Raw genomic sequence first — 21,518 nt, forward strand, 5'->3', positions numbered from 1 at the left:
TAAGATATTCATTTAAGAAAAATAAATAAGAACTAAAAGTTCAGATTTTCACGAAATTATATATTATGATATGACAATTGTTTCGACAACACCGTGTCTTTATCAAATCATTTGATATATAATTTCGTGAAAATCTGAACTTTTAGTTCTTATTTATTTTGATAAATGGATTTTCATCAAGTAAAAGCCACCTCCGTTCAATATTCATTTAAGCTATTTATTCTCATGTTTTGAGATATCCAACTGAACCAGATCCAGGAATTTATTTTATCTAACATTTAGGGTACCAAATTATGACTGGCATAACCAACTTGTTAAAATGCACAGGCATTTTCCATAATGAGTCTCACTTTATTCTAAAATCGGGCGCAATAAAACTGCAAAATAATTTACGATTTTTATATTTTTAGCTATGTTTTAACTTACTATTGTAACATTTATTATACTTTACATGAAGTGTCACGACCGGCACTGGCGGAACTACCCTAAGAAAAATGAAATTGTATAACGGTTCTCCTCGTTCAACAAAACCTCCGATTTTTTTGCCCAAAAAGAACGATGCTACGACAGCCAGTGCGAATCTGACGGAAATGATCTACATTTTAATAATACGCGTCTCTGAAATATGTATATATACTTTACATTAAAACAAATATAGCTTCACATTAAATGTATAGCTAAGATATGGCGTCTCGCAAACCTGTCGACATTGCTCTCCACACACGTTTGCTCCAGACAGCGCGTGTATAGAATTGAGCCCCACGCAACGCGGCAGGTTTTACGTGATGTTAATGTCATTTTCTGGCGAACGAGATTAACACGTATAGCCTCATGACATCAGGCGTACGTCGGTTAGCTCTTTAATTAACAGCTAAAGATGGTGGAAAACGACCTCTAGCTGCCAACGCGGGAGGTGGCCGAGCAATATACGTCCGAAGTCCCAAGTTTCAGGTCTATGTGGTTATAGCCTAAATTTCAAATTTATTGATCTTCGACTTGGAACGGAACCTTCCCCCGCGGATCCTTAAACGAATACCTCGGGAGAAGGACGTCGCGGTCAATTTTAAACGAAATTTAAAACAAAATTCGAGGAGAGCAGACTGAATCGCGTACGTTCAAAAAAAACCTACGTCTATCGATAAAATCAAAACCCACATATTGCTCTCCTCAAATTAACAGCACGAAATATCCTTTACATGCTTTTATCGATAAAATATTGGTCATCGCCTAGTCACTAAATAAAAAAAAATCAATTACAAATGGTACTCTTCACACGCGACAGATTGCAAATTTCTGCTCACTTTTTATCACTGACAGCTACTCGTGTAGTCCCTTTCGAAGTTGTGCTCGACGATTTCTTTCAACGGTCGATTTGTTAGAAGAGTATTATGTAATATGATTGTTGGCTACGAATGAACCCGTGATTATATTGATCGCGAACGTGCTGATATCTTATTATAAAAAATACAAACGCACAGGATCGTGAAGGATCGAGAAACCAAAATAGGAGGGAAAGGAAATCTATACGGCGATTGTTTTTGTTGTTGGTAAAAAATACCATACTCTAACATAATCATTACAGATTTCTATGTCAATAAAATTTACAAGTCAATGAGAACGCAAAATGTCACTTACTCTAACAACGTTTCGTAAATTGGCAAACCTTACAGCATTCTTCTCGTATAAACTCAATGCAAAACCGCAAAAAGTAAGTGACAAAACGGTGACATACAATAACAATATCTCAGATGAGAAATAAATATTATTATTATTATGATTATTAAACGCTAGAAACGAAAATAGGTAACAGTCTTTTGGTTCGAAAAAAAAACGTGATGGCGGTGAAAACGAAGAAATCAAAAAGTTGTATTATTTGGATCAGTGGGCGACTCGCCGTCGTTTGAGGGCAGAGGCGCCAGTTGTGAACCTGGTGAAACTAGCATCGTGGGTTCGGTGTTTCTTCTTTTCATTTTGCCCTTCATTTTTTTCAACATGGTTGCCTACGGGGGCAGGGAGGGGACATTTTATCACACGTTTCTTTGTTTAACCAAAGGAGAGAACAATATTCCTACTCACACAGCAAAAATAACTTACTTCAGGCAAAAAGACATGCGAAATTATGGGGTCAAACTCCTATCACATTCTAAAAATAAAGAGAAAGGTATAATTTTAGTGTGAAATTATGACAGAAAGGAGTGAAAGTGTTAAAGGGAATGATGTTTCTTTATAGCAATTCATTTTGTTAATCGTCCGTACTACGCCCCCCTTCCCCGTTGGTGGACAATATGTTCGGTTCCGTAGGCCGCCGTTTGAACTTATTTTTCTTCAACATGGTTGCCTAGGAAATCAAGCAAACATTAAGAACAAAAATTATGACATTGCAAGTAAGTTACTCAGTTTGATTTCAAACTCTAGTTCCATTCCATTAACGACTCTTGTTTATATTTTCATACAGTACCACAGCAAATACTTGTCACGTGTAAGTACGAACGATTATCAATACCGCCAAACAAACAATTTAAGTTATTTATAGTTCACAATTCTTGTTGACTAACTCCGAAATTATAGGCATATGATTATTCGATAATTGGAAATCATAAATCTAAATTAACGCATTAATTTGTGTATTTTATATGGGTGATTCTGTTTTAACTGTGATTTTTTATGTCTTGTATTGTTTGTTCTCACTGGTGATTAATGTATAACCTAATAATGAAATTTTTGTATTAATTAGATGGTCATGAACATATTTCGTCATATTTGTTATATAATATAATTGGTCATTCAGAGAGAAATTACAATATATCGGCTACCGTGTCATGTCCATTTCTAAAATCTATAAATTTGTTTTTTCTTTTTGGCGCGATAAATATTTAAACTAATTGCCTCATAAATTCTTATTTCTACGATGAAAACTAAAAAAAATGACCCATTCTTTGTTAATATTTTAAGTTAACATTGAATTCCGGTTCAATAACTTTTACCTTTAAAATTTAACGAATTTTTGAATTTGAATTTATATGACTCGAGCGACATCTACCTTGAGATTTATGAACCGTCTAGTGAATCATGTTGAAAGTACGTTATTTGAGTAATGTTCAACATACATGGAATGCATGAAATAATGCAAAGAGTTTATATAATTTTAGAACTCAATTCTATTTTATGACATCCTTTCAGGCTTTTCTTTTTTCAGTAAAATAGATGAATAAGAACTCAAGTTTTAAAATCTAAAACTTTAAGTAAAAATGTAACAGTTGGGACGGAATCACCCATATGCTCTTCGTATCGGTTATGGATATAGATTAATTTCAATTGAGGTGACTCAAGTCAAAAAAATCGAATTTCTATTTGGTGCTCCGCAACAGAACAAAAATGAATACACCTTGGGGGCACTAATAACTGACAGGCGATATAGACGTTGTAATTCGTAATATGTTACAATTCTTAACACTTCTTTAACAAAATATCCAACCAAATCAAACACCAATTCTCCTGTTAATGAATAACTATTAAATCGTTTTTAATTAAACATTAAAGGGGTTTTCAATCGAATTGACATCCGTCTTATACATATAATGATCTGTTTTTTAAAATTGATCCAAAATATGTACATTTTAAATAGGGTAGAATGAATTTATTTTTTTTTCGCGTGCATTGAAATTATTTGACTGCGATGTGGGATGATTTCGACATTTTATGGGAATCAAATCACTCATACATTCAAAAATGCCATGTAGCGCGAATTAGGCCTTGGGTATAGATTACAAGGACTTTTGTTTCGCCCCTACCTACTACGTAACGGAAGCAATGGAATGGAATAGATATATAATAATTGAAATAAGTGTTTATGGAGAAAATTCAGAAAAGAAGTTCCTACAACAAGCAAAATTTTACAAATTTATGAGAAACAGAACAACTTCTACACAGTACATTTCTACTAAACATTGCTTTTATCTACACAAAAACTACAAGCAACCTTAAAGAGAGAGTATTTTAATAAATAAATAAAAAATGCTACTTAATAAATCATTTTGACAAAAAATCAACATGTTGGGAAAAGTCATGGTTTTCTCTGATTGTTAGAATATTCTTCAATCTCGTAGAGCTATGAAACAATATCTTAAACTTAATCCTTATTGTGGAACATCATTGAACTAGTTAAAATTCTAGAAGATAATTCTGGATGAAATTACAAAAGTTGTAAGATTGTGATTTTGCAAATAAATCATTTTAAAATGGGAAATGTTGCCCTTATTTTTTGATGTATTTCAACGGTTTATTCCATATCATGATAACTAAAATATTTCAATAACTTTTTCCCTACATGCTTCCAACTTCAAATAAATATGTAGTTCAGATCTAGGGGAAGTCCAAAACGAGATTTTCCTTGATAATGTTGCTTTCAAATGTATATCTCAAAAAAAAACTATATATTCATGTAGTTTTGGTTAATTACGATTCTTATGCAATAGTTTGGTCAAATGTATATTTTCCTTCCATTCTAAGGGTATTACTAGTAGTATTTCTTGGTCATATAATGTAAACATATTAAAAGCAAAACTGCCAAGAAAAGTTTTTAATTACAAAAATATGTCAATTTTGTTTGTTTATTGCAGCCCCCAAGCCCCAGATTTTTTCAAATAAGTATAAAGTTCAAGTTATAACACATTATTGAAATAAGGTTTAGAAGGTTTTCAATATTCTGTCAATTCGTGTTGAACATTACAAGTTTACTATGCGACAATTAAGCCGCCTTTTTGGAGGAAAGTCTAATCAAAATCTTTATATCAAAAAAGTGAAGCAAACAGCCATGCGATCCAAGAAAACATTTTTTTCAATTCTTTGCATTCGTCACACACAGAAAACAAAAATTTACCTTTAACGCGGATTTCAGCACTACCACATCACACGGACTTTGCACCCACGGTTCTCCATCAACCTGAACTGGAATATCCGAACTCAAATGAATTTTTATGTGCCCACCCTAAAACAGGACAGTTTGCCATTTGCCTTTCCAATTGTTGATCGTTGCGTCATACCTGTGCAATTCTCATCGCTGTTCTTAAACCCGACTGAATTTGACCCAAATGAACAACCCCAGTAACCCCCACCACTTCCAACATTCCATCCCAATGGTTCGGTTTGGAAAACTGGTCATCTTTTTCCGGTCCCCATGGATTAGCTCCCGATCCCCAACTTCAAAGCAACAGTCAACATTAAATGACACAAGTTTCAAGAAACACTCACCTTAAAATATTTAATATAATTATCCCTTCGACTTGAGGTAACTCCACAGGTTTGCCGTCCACTTCTAACCTCACTTCTTTGTGCAGATCTTTACACACTTTTCCCTGACCGACGATTTTGCGCAGTCCCATTTTCACGTACACGCTCTTGTTGTGCAATCGACTGATGAATTTACCCGGATTTTCTTCGCGCGCGTTATGAAAATCCAAACACAGGTCTGCGTCGATGCCGATGCCGAAATAGTTGTTCATCACGAAGATCTGGGAGTTATCTTCGCTCGTAGAACCTGCTACAACTATAGTAAACGTTCAAAGAAATACGTCTACGTTTGATTTACTATGATCTAAATATAGTCTGCAAACCGACGATTCAAGTCAGGTATCGCGTATTTGTCAAAGCGTTAAATTCTAAGATTTAGCAGAACTCTACTAAAGGCCTTAGATATCACCAAATATTTGGCAAGTACAAGGAATTGACAAAATGTCCACCTATTTTCGGCCAATCTTATCCTAAACCAAATGCATGAATTCTCAGCCAACAGACTACATATCCACGATTTGAGGTATATTTAATTATAGCGAGACTTTTTAATTATATGTACATTTATTTAATTTTAATAATACGGTATCGTTTAGAAGTGAATTTAAATAAAATATTTTTGAAAAACATCCTAATAGCTATCAATCTTATCAATTAAAATTATATATGAGATATCAAAAGAAATATAAAGTTACTAATTAAAAATTAACCAAAACTAAACAATAGAACAAATAAAAATAAATTTCGAAAAGTCTAATAACGGCTTTATTTAGTTGGTGTTTTAAGCCAGGAACAGATCGTTCTGATATATGATGACAAAAAGTCAGGCATTTTTGTTCCCGATTTATATGAACAAGAGCTTGCAATGACCAGATATATAAAAAGGCTAACGCAATAAATCTGAGCAGTTTTTAAAAATTTAATAATAAATCTCCGGCATATATTTTGAAATATTCGACGGCGCAGCCTTTCTGCCTCCTATTAATTTACTAGCGCAAGGAGCCTTTATAATTTTTTAAACTTAAGTGGAAATAATTGATTACACAAAAATTAAACTACATTAATTTGAATTCAATTTTCAAAAATAAAAAATACACACACTTATATAAGCGAATTTGTTATATTTGATTTTCTTTTGAAATAATAATATTACTACTGGTGCTGATATTTTAATAAAATGAATAGCGACAATTTTTCGTTTGGTTATGCTATTAACGAGGAATGTCGAGAAACCTTGTAAAAATATGGCAGATATGAATTAATAATACATTGAAATACATTGCTGGCAAACGTTTCAATGACATCGTTCCTGAAAATATTGAATGGAAATGTTTATATAGTGCCCTTCATAACTCTAGAGACTCCAATTCCATAATTTCACTAGCAGAAGGCTAAAGTATGGTGAGTTCTTTTCGGACAGTGCTTAGTAAAACTGAATTTAGATTGTCAAAGAGTATCCTTCTGATTGGATACCACTCTCGAGAACTATTGGTGACATTATTTAAACTTTACGCAAGTTTAGCTCTTTGCAACCAGCACTCTACTAAAATGATTAACTATTACGTGCGAGCATATGCAATGTTTGGTATTTCTTGAAAATAAATCAAACATTTTGAGGGTGGTTATTTTTACACTTTTTGGTGTAATTGATCATAAGTACTATTTGAAAATCACTATACCAAAACCACCTCAACTATTTTGAAGGCTAATAGCTACATCTCTTTTATTAGATATATGACCATAATGTACCTTCGTAAACTCTTACACAACCCAATATTTTTCCAAGAATGAAATACGCTTCGGGAATACCCAAAATCAAGTCAAATCAATCAAATCAATGGATTTTGGGTCAAAATGTAGATCAACAAAACCAACCCTAGTACAGCGGTAAAATATGTTTCTCCCAAGAATATGGTTTTAAAGAGACACTATACGGGAAAGGTACATATATTGTTTTTAAAATAAAAGTCAAAAATATACCTCCAACCCTCCTTTTCGACATTAAGTAGCAAGCCAAAAACACACTTTAAGCATTTTTATTTTTTTATAAGACAATAGATAATGAATGTATTATCAAAGGCCAATTTTGTTAGCTTGTGAGCTACTAATATGATTTTTTACAAAAATGTTGTTTTGCCGTAAAAAGCACTACAGTGAGTCTAAATCAAGCGCCTTTCTAGTTACAGGTAGGTACTTACTAACGCCGCTCGTGTCACTATTTGCGGCAAATCAATAAATTAATTTCTTTCCTATGTACTATAAACAATAGATTTTCAGAGGTGAAGGATTGACGGATTGGATGAAAAAGCTCTTGCTACATGATTTTTGCGCAAAAGTTCCCTTTTTAATTAATGATGTAATTTTTTAGAGTTCCGTTTATACGATTGTTTTTGTTTATAAAACTGTAAAGTTGTTGAATATGTACATTTAAAACCCAATTTTTATAGTCATTTCTAATAGCTAAACAAATTTTTGGAAAAAATGTTGTCGTTACGCTAAATATTTTATCCACTAACATTTGTTTCAAATCAAAAAGGAACACCAAAAACGCCTGCCCAAAAACTAATATAGTCGTATTACTAATACTTTATTCGATTAGATGTAAAATAATTTGATTACTTAAATTTCCACTATATTTTGAATTGGAAGATTAAAGCACTCAAAAAGTAACTATTAATATGAACTATGTATATAGAAAGTATAATTTTTATACCAAATTTAACTACCCAGAAACATCAACAATAATGAAATTTCAAATATTTATTTATAACGTTACTTCAAAAATAATAATTATAATAAATGATTTTTTAATAAAAATTATAGGATGTAGCTGCCGACCTATAAATATTATGTGAGAATATTCCCAGCAAACTATGAGCTTTGTGACTCAAATAACAATTTTGAGAACTCACTTTAACAAGCTGAATCGATACAATCATTTTGCTTACTTAATCTAGGGCTGCTTTTTAACATTACACCACTTAAATATTATTATACGCTCCACTGGATTTCGAATTTATTTGTATTTTTATATATTCCCATATTTTTTAGCGGAAGACGGTGGAAATTTACGTAAACAAATTGTTTTACTTGAGTTAAGAAAATGTCCGTCTCTGAGTAAATATAGCAAATAGACGTTTAGGCAAGCAAAATTTGTTTTAAATTAATTGCTAACACAATTAGCCGATTCGGACCTCATTATTAATGCACAATAACAAACTCAAACGTTAGTCAATGAATAAAATGTTACAGCAAAACAACATATAGGTAAAATAGGATTGACCTGCTTTTTTTATTTGCTCATTCGTCACTTTCATTTTGGCCAGTTTTTGCCTCTTCTTACCAGTGGAGTTGACCTGTTTTATGCTATCGTCGGGTTTGTCCTCGGGGTGAAAAACTACAGTCCATCGATCCAATCGGATCTCTTCCGCATCGATTACGTCCCTGAGAAGATTTAACGGATCTTCACCGCCGGTGTAACCCGGTCCCCATCTTAGAACGCGGGCCAGATCATTCCCTGCAAATACAAATGATTATTGGAACCGTGATATTATTAGGAGTTGCATAATTTACCTGTTCCTAGAGGTACGATAGCGCAAGCGGGTGACGAGCACTGAGAATCTTGACCGACATTGTCCAGACATTGCAAAACCCAACCAATGGTACCGTCGCCACCGCAAACTAAAATTTTGTAATTTGGCACATTCCTAAACACGTACAATCCCGGCAAGGGTCCGCCGTTGTCCAAATCAAACACTTGATACGGATTCAGCAGTTTCCTAAAACTGGAGATCAGTTCCAGACCTTGGCAACCACCCGATTTCACGTTAACGAACACCAACAGCGGCTGAACACCCGCCGGTATCATCGACGGTTCGATATTTGGTAGAAGCATAACTGAAATACAATTCTGAGTTGGTGTGCGGAAATATTCGATCGTTCAATCGATATCGAACCTAACAAAGATTGTTTTTCTTCGGGTCGGGATTCTCTCAAGATGTATAACGCCCTCACTGCTTTTTCCGCATCTTCATAAGTGATTACCATTGAACCATATTCGTAGTAGATTGGTCCGATTTTGGAAAACTTGTTTTCTAGCAAATAATATTCGATATCAAAATATTAAATATGCCTCGAGAAAAAAATGCGAACTTGAAGTGTAACCTCATCTTTGCGGCCTGGGTGAGGGAAGACTTAAGCTTGGCGCATCAAATCGAGTAAGCAATTTTTGTTTAAATCGAGAAAGATACGTGTAGCTAATATTGCCCTTTGGTGTTATATTTTTCCTGAAAGAGTATATCCGTCTCCTTTAATTCACAACCATCTATATCGAATTCTTCTGAGATGATCTTTTTTCAGCATTCCTAATTTGCTTATAGGGACTCTTTAAAATTTAACTTCTACCGTTGGAAACTCAAAAACGTTAAAAGAAATTCAGTATTACCTTCATGTTGATGGCAAATTTTCCAATAATTTGAAATCTAATCAAAAAATATTCAATATTCATAGCATCTGTTTTTGACAATAATAACTTTTCTAAACAACGATATCTTAGGTGAGGTATTTTTTCATCTTCGCGCATTTTTCTCGTATTCACTTTTCCCGTAATTTATATTAGTCAAAGTGTGAGCATGAGCCCCTTATTCATTACCAAATGTTTCGATAAAAGAGATAATCTAATTGACCAAATCCTAATCTTCCAAAACAAAAGTGGTTTTTGATTTCTATAACTACCTAACCTAATTATTGCAAACAAGTTTGACACAAAAATGGTTTAAGAGATTTATCGCTTTATCAAAGGGTGTAGTTTAAATTCTAATGCGAAAAGAAAAAAAAACTGAAAATCGTACATTTTAATATTTTCAGTGCTCCACAAAACTTCGATTTCGAAAGAAAATTTTGGGTGAAATGTGAAAATATTTGCTGGCGCATTTTTACAAAACGTAAAAGAACAAAGTAAAAAAAAAATCGTACTAAATTCGTAGTAATTTTGTTTTAGGACTCTAAAAAAAATATAAAAATCTGTTTCAATATGAAATTGTTTATACAAAAAATTTATATTTATTTATATGATGCGTTTCGTCGCCGTCTCGTCCTTCTGATGCCAAAATGGAGTCGATATCATTGTTGGGATTCCCCGAATAGCAGAATATCATATTCAGATAAGGTAAATTGGGCATCACAAACGCCTAATAATTTATCATAAAATACATATTATTATTAAACAATTATGGATAACACTCTACAATTGCAGGATGTTATTTAAAACATTTTCTAATTAGCCATTTGAGAAGTGTCCATGGTCCACGGTCAATTCACCAGCCCCAAAATTAGTACAGTATGTAAAGTTTCATTTTTCTGCTAACCAAGAGGTAGGGGGACCCGAAAGAGATTAGCTATAAATAGAGCGAAAGTTATAAATTAGGACTCTCCCGATAACGGGGAAACCTCGTTCTACAGAGATCAAATTGATACATCGATTGATATAAGAACATGTGAACTCGAATTTAAAGAAATATCGAGGGATTATTGAGAGTTCAATGTAATAATATATGCTTGGACAAAAGAATAAATTTTCTATTTTCTAGATAAAAGTAAAACCCAACAAAATTTAACTATATTCCAATTTAATCATGTTGAAGTTAAAGTAGAATGTATTTTTAGACCACCCTCTGATATTCCCCAGGAAAATTGGATAATGAAATGAAGCCCACAGTTAAACGTCAATCTCAAAATAATATTACCTTTTCCGAGAAGATCGGTTAAGATATTTTCATAGTTCCGCTCTGACAAATTCGGCGGTAAGTTCCCAACGAAAAGCGCGAGATTCGGTCCATGAGGATCCTGCTTCAATTGGAGGTAAAATCTCATCAGCTCCATCTGACGAATGCTCTCCCGACCTAATCGTTTCATAATTTCCCACGGCCTCTCGTTCCACGATAACACTCGTTCGGTAACTGTTTGAATCAGATTCGTCGGAATTACACCTTCTAAGCTCAGTTCGCCGATCGCTTACCTCCCCTATCCAACAGAACTTCGCTGCAACGGTAATCCTCGCATCTAAAATCCTCCAGACCGAATCTAGTTAATGCTTCTTTTATAAGATCCCCGACCGTTGTATTTGAGTCCACAGGCACGGTGCAGTATGCCTGGGAAGACTGTAATTTACCGGGATAAACTCGCACTTCCCCTTTGTCATTATCCCTATCCCTGAGGAACAATGAAATTTTCCGCGACTGACCCCAAATACATTTCAGTAGCACAATACCTGAATCTAAGAAAAACTGCTGGTCGCTTGCCCTCTTTCCTATGCAGGCTTAAGACTGGATTGGAATCCTGCAGTATGGCTTCGTCCGGCGAATAGAGATCGGTTAGCTGGAAGTAATTTGGATCCTTTGTGATGTGAAAAGCCCGGAGGGCCTGTGTAAGGATCTGCTTGAGCGACGCTTGTTTCGAAACTATGATAGTTCGAAAAATTCGCCTGCGCATCGAGTTATTGCCATCGTACACTTTAACAACCTCTGCAAATGGTAAAAAGACAAGGATCGACAGATTCCTTAGGCAGAAATACGATGATGATGACAATAGGGTACGGAAATATATTTTTATTTTCTCGATTGTGATAAAGTTGTCATGATAAGCGTCGCCGAACAACCCCTATCAACTGACTGATGAAATGATTTAACAAGTGAAAATCGATTGGCTCCACGTTTTTCAACAAGTATTTGCTAACTCTAAGTGTTCCCAAATTGATTTTTGCAAATTATTCTAACAGGCTCGTCAGCTCCATTTTTTTTTGGTACACATAAACATGTCGACCCGGCACATAAGTGCAGGAATTGTAGTCTCTATTCAATTGAAAAAACGAATAAGGACAAAAAGAAACAAACAAAATGGGTAACAAAGTGATACGTCAAGGACGGAAGATGCACGGCAGTTGAAAAATGGTCTGAAGAATGGCTGTAGACGATACATGGTAGAAACGATGCTATTACCAAATTTGATAAAAAGCAATGTCAATCATGAAAACCAAGTTGCTTAGGTCAATTATGTGCACTACAGACTGTAGTACAGACTTAATTCTATAGAATATATCTAACATCATATCGGAAAACAATTCTCTTATACTAGAAACTATGTAGTAGTGCTTAAGTGCTTAAGCGGAAGTATCTTTTAATTTTATTGTTGTTGTTGTTGTTTTATATTATTAAAGTGAAAATATAAAAACCAAAAAATCTGACCGCTTCTGGAAGTGAACTGAAGAAATTATTACCAAGATGTAAGAAGCATTATAGTTCGTTTATTTTCTTGAGTTATAATTTTAATAAAATTGAAGTTGAAATTTTCAAAAAGCAATCTGTATATTAAAATTTTCAATATTTTTCGCCGCTCATTCTGTCAGTAAAAACCAAATTTGCAACTATACAGGAGAATTGTAGTAAATAGCAAATAACGAAAATTTGATTACCCTTGTTACTTTGGGCCATTTTTTCATTGCATCAACAACTAATTCTTCAAATTTAGTTTATTCTTAAAAAACGGATAATTGATTTAAATCTCGTTTCCAATTATTAAAACAAATGTTATATATTTATATTATATAGAATACATATCGGAAGCAACGATAAATAAATGAAATGAAATTTGCCAAAATTTCAATAAAATTTTATAAACGATATTTAGTTGATCGATTTCGACTTTGCAAGGCACACCTGCCGGAGTTGGAGATTTGGGATAGCTTTTTCCTTCGTAAAAGGACAATTGTGAAAACTACATTGACTAACGGACAAAAGATAATACGTTTTTATAGCAATTTACGGAAAACATAATATTGGTTATTTTTAAATTTAAAAAATAAATAATATATTTTTGGGACTGATCAAATAAATTTCAAATATTCAAATTCAAATAAATTGTTGTCTGACTGAAAGCAGAGAGCCATTACTAAATTATGTTAATAATTTTTGCTATGGCCAGTGATATATACAATCAGAAGCAGAATCAATCAAATGTACAACACAAAATCTTAATTTCTAATTGACTAGTCTATGCAATTTTCGGGATTTTTAACAGAAATGGAGATTAAAACTGACTGTGGCTAAAACCTGAGTGTTCTTTGTATTTAACAAAGTTTCAAGAAAATCAAATCAAACAAACCAAATTGAAGTCAACTTATAAACTGTAATCATTATTCGTTTTTGTATCACCCTTTATACATACCATCGTCTCTATCTTCCTTGTCCTTATTTTGTTTTTCTTGTTTTTCCTTCCCCGGTGTGTGAGGTTGAGCGTTATCATCAAGATCTCTATATCTGCCAGCTTCACCGCTACTGAATTCTTCCGATGTGCTTCGCGCTATAATGAGTTTTTTGATCATATCCTTGATATTCTTGAATGAATTATAACTACTCACGAGAGAGGGTGTCTTTGCGTCTAATTTGTACTCCAATAATGGCTTCCATGGGAACCTCGGTGCGTGGAATGCTGACTGCATGCGGTGGTAAATAAATAGGTTCCAAAAGCCCGAATGTGCACTCATTGTTAATATTAACATGGCACACTGCATGGCACTAAAAAATCGATTGCTTGTTAGTTATTTGGTCCAAAAGAAGTAAAATATTTGAAAAGTTACATGATCACCAACTGTCCGGACATATTCCCAAGAGCAAAGGTTAAATATGCTTTAAATAGCATAGAAAAATGAATAAATGTTTCATATTTCTAAATAAAGAAAATATAATATTTGTAATAACTATGACAAAAAGATGCGAAAATTGGATTCACGCTAAACAAAAAGAATACTATACTGATGAAAATATAATGCAAATCTTACATTTTAAGCAGATTTGTACCAAATACAAAAACTAATAACAATCCAATGAAGAAGGCTCAAATGTGGCAACATAAAACCAAACAACGACAAAGATATTAGAACAGTATATAGAGGCAGACTAAATTCCAGACATCCAGGGGGACTTAAATATTAGAAAAAGATGCGTACACGGTCTGAGATAATAAACTGAGAATAAGTTAACTGTTAACAAACTAAATAAAAAAACACACATAGCCGTACATGATTTAGATCTTAGGGGATCCACTCACTTTTATTTCTCATTTAAATTAAAAACAAAAATACGATACCCACAAAATCTAAATGAATAAGTTAATTGCTTTAAAAAATATTAGTAAAATTTGTACGGCATTTCCCAAGGCGACAAGAAAGTGAGATAAAATCAAATAAGCAAAATGGTTTTATGGCATTAATATTGCTGTTTTTTTGTTATTTTTGTTTTTTTGTAAACCATTATTAAAAGGGTAATATAAAAGGCTATTCAAAGCTGCAAAAATCCAATAAGGTGTCCATAACAAAAATTAGAACTAATAATGGTTTAACAACAATATACGTTAAATGCATTATCATTGAACACATCTATCGTAATTTTGTTTCCGAATTTGAAACACCCGATGTTCAAAAAGTGCAGAAAGTTGCAATATATTTTGAATTTTAAAATAAACTGTGAATAAATAAAAATTGAAACGCCCGGTATACCTCAGCAATTCACTCAGAAAAGTGTGTAATGATTTGTTCCCCGCTTGCAATCGATTTTGAATTGTATTGCCCTCTTCCAACTAAATTGATTGGTACTATCGAATTGAATAAGACTATTGAAAATTGACCCGACTTTATACTCCTGACGTCTGGAGGAAGGCAGCTTAAAAGTGTCTTCCAGAACTTCGACAGATCCGCATCACTTAGTATGGAGGAAATTATAGGGTCAATTTAAAAAATTGAAATTTTTAATTACCGTCATGCCGCACCACTCGCACCGATATCCCGAAAGGCATTCCGTGGTCCAGCAAGTTTTCTTACATACTGCACATTTACTATTGCTTGGCAAATTTCCTTCTCGCCAATGGTGTTGGTGGCGAACATTTTCCAGATTCTTTCCTGGCACGTAGGTGGCGTTCTCCTTACAATCGGCCACGGCAAAATCTTGACATTCCACATGTACGTAGTATTCGCATACTTAAAAAAATACAAAAGGTTATATTACGGGTGTAATTTTAAACCGATCGCTAAAATATTTTAGAATGCGCCAAAATGTAGAATTTTATCAAATTTCATTAAGGCGCCAGAAAACTTGAAAGCGTCAAGGTATTGCTACAATAAATAGTTAATGAACATTAATGTAACTTAAGGGTTTTTTATTTATTTGTATCAAAGTCTTGATACTTTAGTTTTCGCAGTTCTTTGATACATACTTTCGCAGTGAAGAGAATCACTATCGTCCAATCTTTTCCGGCATACGTTGCAAAATTTTCGTTTATGATGGAATGCTTCTGACCAACAGTGAGCTACCGGATTCTGTAACCAAATATGTGACTTATTCCTGCTATCGCTTTTACGGGATGTGGGATGTGGTTAGTTATACTCGTATAGTATTAAAAAAAAATGAACAATGGATAATCTCGTTTCCGATTTCATTTGCGTATTGGTTTGAACCTTGGAGATTACCCAACTCTTATTTGCGAATGAAATAGAGACTGTCAACGAAACGCAATTAGATTGCAAGTTAATTGGTTTTAAATTTCTAGGGCACAAATTTACACTGTAACTTACCCTAATAAGATTTGCTGCAATGCTGGAACATGGAGATACTACAGTCTTGTAGCAGCGATCATGCACCACAAAGTTGCAAACTGAAATTTAAAAAAAAAGGATAATATGAACACCGCTCAATTCAGAATCTCGTGTGATCAATTAAAACCTAAAATCTAAATATTACAGCAGTTTAAGAAAATGTCAAGTAAAGTGAAGTATTAAAATATCAAAAATATTCTCATAAGAAATTCGATATATGAAGACGCATTTTATCTGTTTTTGCAGAAGTTCTTTTTTATCGTATCTTCTTTATTATACAAGGCAGTAAACCAGATACTGCATTTTTTGCAAATTTTAATCAGGTGATATTTAAAAAAAAAATACTTTTAACTTTATCTATGCTAAGTACTAAAATTAAAATGATTAGGGTGATTCGTGAAATGTGTACCTGTTTTAACACATGAAAATTCATAATCGTTTCAATTTAGTGGGTATTAATTTCACTTTTTAAATTTTCACAAGTTTTAACTCCTTTTGATCTCAACAGAAAGGCTGCCTTTATTTAATGTGTCATATTATTACTAAACTTGACAAAAATTACAGTTCCATTATATTAGTAAAATTGTTGTTTTGTGTGCTAAAATATAAACACTTGCTACTTTATAAAAAAAAAATCTGCTATCATCAGAGCGATTATTATCAGAGCGATATAACAATATTTATAATCAACTCAACTTAATACCAATTGTTACACAGTACAGTATATTAAAAACACTCATTGAAAAAGTTATCAATAGATCAATAACATTTGTGAATAAAAAAATGTTTTTACTTAAAATTTCTATTTAAATTCCTATAGGGAAATTTTATAAATTAATTCGTTAATTACTCTCCGATCTTGTTAATAGATTGCTAATCTGGAACACAAAATTTTAATTCTGACCTGGTGTAGTGACGCTGAACTTCATATCCTCATACAACACAGTGTCGATTTTTTGCTATGTGTATAATAATGGAATATATACACCGACTATACATGTAATTATGCTTTCTCTACGCCCGTCTGTAAAATACCTAATTACCCACCGATCTAGCGTGCGTGAAGCGTCATTTTACCACGTCAATTTCCTTTCAAACGAATCCGAGCCACTTTGGACATTTCCAGGATTTTGCCGCACGGATTTGGGAGCAATCGGATATTCTCGGAGATATTTCCCACGCTTTGAATCTTGACGTTTGGCAATACTGACGGTCATGTCAGTGAATGTATTCGTGTTGTTTTATGAAAATATACCCAAAAACTAACGTCCGTAGAAAAAGTATAGTATGCAACCCGTTCGGTAAACGTTTACCGCACTTGTTGCATAATATACTATTTTACAGCACCTTAATGTATGTTTTTAGAGCCTTTTATAGTTTTACAGATATGTACTTTTGGAAACAGCTCACAGAATCTACAAGTTGCCAATTACTTGAGAGAATCTGATGATTGAAATAATTAAGTGTGAATATTTATCGTATCAAAATCATTTCGGAAATTACATTTGCATCGAAAGGGCATATGTTGTCAATGTTTGTCAATTGTAGCCCACCGACCACTCTGCAGTGCAATTCAAACTAACAATGGAGAATAAGTTCATCGGTGTGTTTGGATGTCGCTTTGCTCTGCTAGTCGTATTCTCTTCATTTAAACCCACATTAACAAATACATAAAAAATTTCAATATAACGCAATTGAAGGAGCGAACTAGACAGGCCCAATAAACTTTGCTTTCTGTAGATTTCTTCCTATGAATTTTCAACTCGTCACTATTTTTGAGTTTTTTTGTGTTTCCAACCCAACACCTTTGCAAACAACCCACCGTAGCGCAAGTACACTCACTTTTATTTTTGTATTTTGGTGTTTTTCTTTTCATTCAAAGGAAGACAGTTCTAATTGATTATATCTGTGGAGTTATTGTCTCTGTGTTATTTAGAAAGATAATAATGAGCTCGTCATGGTCAAGAGGTTCTCAATTAATTGACTCCGAAGAACTCTCCACGAAAGGCCAAACTACTTTTAGAACCCAGCACATTTGGAGGATTAAAGCAAAAATTGATACATGATTTTCTTTCGAATTTAAATTTAGTTTCGTTGTTCTTGATATATCGTGTAGAAGCGTAAGTCTATTGAGAGAAAATTATTTTCAGGGATGAAATATAATGAATATAAATATTTCAAAAACGATTCAACCTTATTAAGGCAGTAGAAAACTTATATGTATATTATATTTAACGCGTTCGGGATAAGAATTTTAAATTAGGAAGACCTGATATAGGCTACATTGAAAATTTGTGAATTCAATAAGAAAGAAAAATTAAAGTATAGTAATTAAAATTATAATATTTACTTAGCTGAATACAATAATTTGATGTTTATTTAAACAGAAACAATTACATACAAATGGGGGTCAGTAATAGTTTCAGTAAAATGGTAAAATTTAATAGAACTGAAGATTTCCGGTTAGGATAACTAATATATACTTATACTTTACTAATAAACTTCGATGCGAATATCATTTTAATAAAATCATCAAAAAATACCTATAACAATAGGCCTATATTCCATGGCGCTGTGAAATATGATGAGCTCGAACTCCCAGAAGCATGTGCTACATGTACATATGCTCTTATGTTGTTTGCCTCTTACATCCACTTGTAATTAGCGTCGGTTCTAAGAAAGAACTGTCAGGCAGCATTACTTGGACGGTTGATAAATTATACAAATATAATGAGATGAGAGCAGCGCACTGTACTCTTATGCTTTTGGTTAAAGCGAGAAATTTGAACAGCTCATAAAGCACAAGGAACGGAAAGCGGAATTAAAACAGTATATTGCAATATATAACGTAATTGCAAATTTACAATATTTATAGCAATTAAGTGTTCGGGTAACTTCAGATAACAAGCCTTAACTGGATCGCCACATTTTAGAAAAATTAAATTTAAATAGTTCTATGACATGACATAGACATGACTAGGGATAATACATAAACCTTTGCAAAATGCACAACTTTCTAATTTTGCTAAAATAAACAAAAATTTGTAGGGTTCAAAAGGTTAAATAAACATTCATTAAAGGAAAATAGTGAAGAATTTTCTTGGTCTGAAGGGAATTTGCTGGAATTTTTTGAAGAAACAAAATTATGATTGTTAATTCATTAATAATTGTTTAAAAAAATTGCTTCCCGAAGAGTGCCCTCCCATGATCTAAGTACTTATCTAATATTTTCCAAGATAGTTTTCAAATAAAATAAAATGGTATTTGCTGTGGGTTATACCAATACGAAGCCATTCGAAAATACATTTTAAACCAAGTTGGAATATTACAGAAAAATTTGATTTAACAATCTACTTTTTTGCGACCTTTACAAGAAAATATAATACACATAGAAACACTTAAGAGAATGTAAAGTGACATAAATGATAAAGCGCATCCTTTCTGGAACGCTTTGCATTATTTGAATTATTACAACGTGCAAAAATATCTGAATTTCGTCCTTTTGCAAGTCCTGAAAGGTTGGTTGGTTTTCCGGCGCCTTTAAAGTGCGTCAATAAGCTGACATAAAGCTTTTAAAAAAATGTGGCATCGATGAGCTGATTTTTGTGGTTCCAGTACCAACTGGTTTTTTTGGATGTTATTTTTTACAAATATTGAATGTGGAAAGATGATGTGAAAATTGTGAGACAAAAGTTGCAACCATCTTTAGTTAACTAACGCAAATATTTTACATTTTTGATCACATCTGTCCTAAGTTAGAAGAAATGAAATGAAAACTGTCGTCGTAATACCTGATCGACAAATTATATGTTGTGCAGTAAATGCACATTGATTTAAAAATTATTAAGCTTGTTATTGTGTCAGGATAGTTTTTCCTAGTTATATTTGCTATCAAAAATAATATTGCAGGTGTATGAACGTATATATATTAGTGAATTACATTCATTTTTATGGGGCAACTAAATGCTTAATCATGCAAAAACTAGTTCCTTGAAGTCGTAGGTTACTTTTATTTCAATGCAATTCGAGCAGAAGAAATAGACTCGTCACTGTATTAATAACAACAACGACAATTATTGCAAAATAAAAATGGTTTGTCGCGGAAAATACAATTAGAAAATGGAAAAAAAAAATGTCTGACCAAAATAATTTGAATTCCGATAAACTACAATATTTTGTATATATTGTAAAAAAATTATTAAAATTTTCAGAATATGGGTAAAAAGGAACAGCTATGGGTCAACATATTCCAGGCCTACGATGTCGCGCGCGGCCGTAGTCACCATAAAAAAACAAAATTAATTATTCCCATACCGAGATTTTGATTTTAATTAATTCAATGCAAAAGTAGATTTTATTGTTATTGTCAATAAATTGTGCTTTCCCTGACTGATTCCGAAAAAGGATTTTTATTTCAAATAAACGGGAGAAATGAAACTGAAAAATCAGAAATATTATCTAGGTATAAACAACATTTATGTTAGCGAAGTCAAATTGATTGCATCCGAATTTGAATTCAACTTTCCATTGCAGACGAAAACTATTATTAAGCGTGATTGATATGAAAGGCTTGTCGCAGTTACTATTGGGCACTTATTTTCTTTGCAGTAACATCGTAAACATTTGTACACATGTTAACAGTATTTAAGTACACCCACCCCGTATTATATCGAGCGAGAGAGCGGGTTTACGTTTCACTAAAGGTACCATTGATCTCCATCTAATTCAATATTTCCTCATAGCTAGGTCCGTATAGCCTTACACGGAGTATGCAAGTATTTTAATTTGTTTAGCAATTTTCACAGGCGTGACGGAGAATAGATCCAAATCGCGACCTTAAATATTTACCAAGTTTTGTGGTTTGATACTACCAAACCCACTAAAACTAAAAGAGATGCAATTAATAGATTAAAAGGATATATTTCCCAAAAACGAGATACACGCACGAAGCAGAGAGGCAAGGGGAAAGAGACGACATATACTAGGCAATAAAAATACGGAGGATTTATAAATATTTGTGGAGACGAGCGGGTCCTTCGAGCCGAGCGTAATATTAGATAATAAAAACAAAAGTACGAGAAAACAGCTGCCACGGTTGGGCATAAGCCAAGCGGCGATGTCGGGATGACCTATTTGCCGCGAGATAGGGAATCGGGCTCACCTTCACAGATGAAGCCCTGTTGGATGAGGCCCCAAAGCATGTCGCTGCAGTGGTGGCAGTACGTGGGTTTGTGGAAGGTCTTCTTTTGGAAGCCGTGGCCGTGAGTCGCCACGACACACGCCGACGCCTGGTCGATGGCCGAGCCCGCCACCGACGACGCCATTGACGCTCACCACTCGGCCACTCCGCGGAGCATATTACGACGCGGCGTAACGGCTATTACGTGATCTCGGAAGCGTACGACTCGGCGGCGGACATGGTCGCACGACGACGATGAGGCTGAGGCTACAGTCCTCACATGTCGACGAAGATGCATTCTCAGCGACACAATTCAGTCCCGGACGACATCGCAGATGCTGCTGCTGCTGGTGCTCGCTGGCGCCACCGTTCCCGCTCCAGACGGCTGCGCGCGCGCCGGCGTCCCGA

At 33.8% G+C, this 21,518-nt stretch overlaps 1 protein-coding gene across 1 annotated transcript; it reads right to left on the bottom strand.

The window, feature by feature from the left end:
- Nucleotides 1–385: 385 nt before the first annotated feature.
- On the bottom strand, nt 386–21,467 carry LOC132700546 (diacylglycerol kinase theta). The gene is made up of 16 exons (XM_060667931.1): nt 21,093–21,467; nt 15,911–15,990; nt 15,553–15,655; nt 15,096–15,316; nt 13,703–13,859; nt 13,510–13,644; nt 11,558–11,810; nt 11,306–11,499; nt 11,034–11,246; nt 9,246–9,383; nt 8,863–9,186; nt 8,573–8,806; nt 5,251–5,545; nt 5,043–5,199; nt 4,880–4,987; nt 386–2,000 (listed from the first exon to the last, which is right to left on the bottom strand). Exons 1-16 carry the CDS (start codon nt 21,253–21,255, stop codon nt 1,857–1,859), a joined length of 2,919 nt encoding a protein of 972 aa, XP_060523914.1. The 5' UTR covers nt 21,256–21,467; the 3' UTR covers nt 386–1,856.
- Nucleotides 21,468–21,518: the final 51 nt, after the last annotated feature.

The sequence above is a fragment of the Cylas formicarius genome, unplaced genomic scaffold (assembly GCF_029955315.1).
Source record: "Cylas formicarius isolate icCylForm1 unplaced genomic scaffold, icCylForm1.1 PGA_scaffold_4__25_contigs__length_36172078, whole genome shotgun sequence".
NCBI classification, from domain to species: Eukaryota; Metazoa; Arthropoda; class Insecta; order Coleoptera; family Brentidae; genus Cylas; species Cylas formicarius.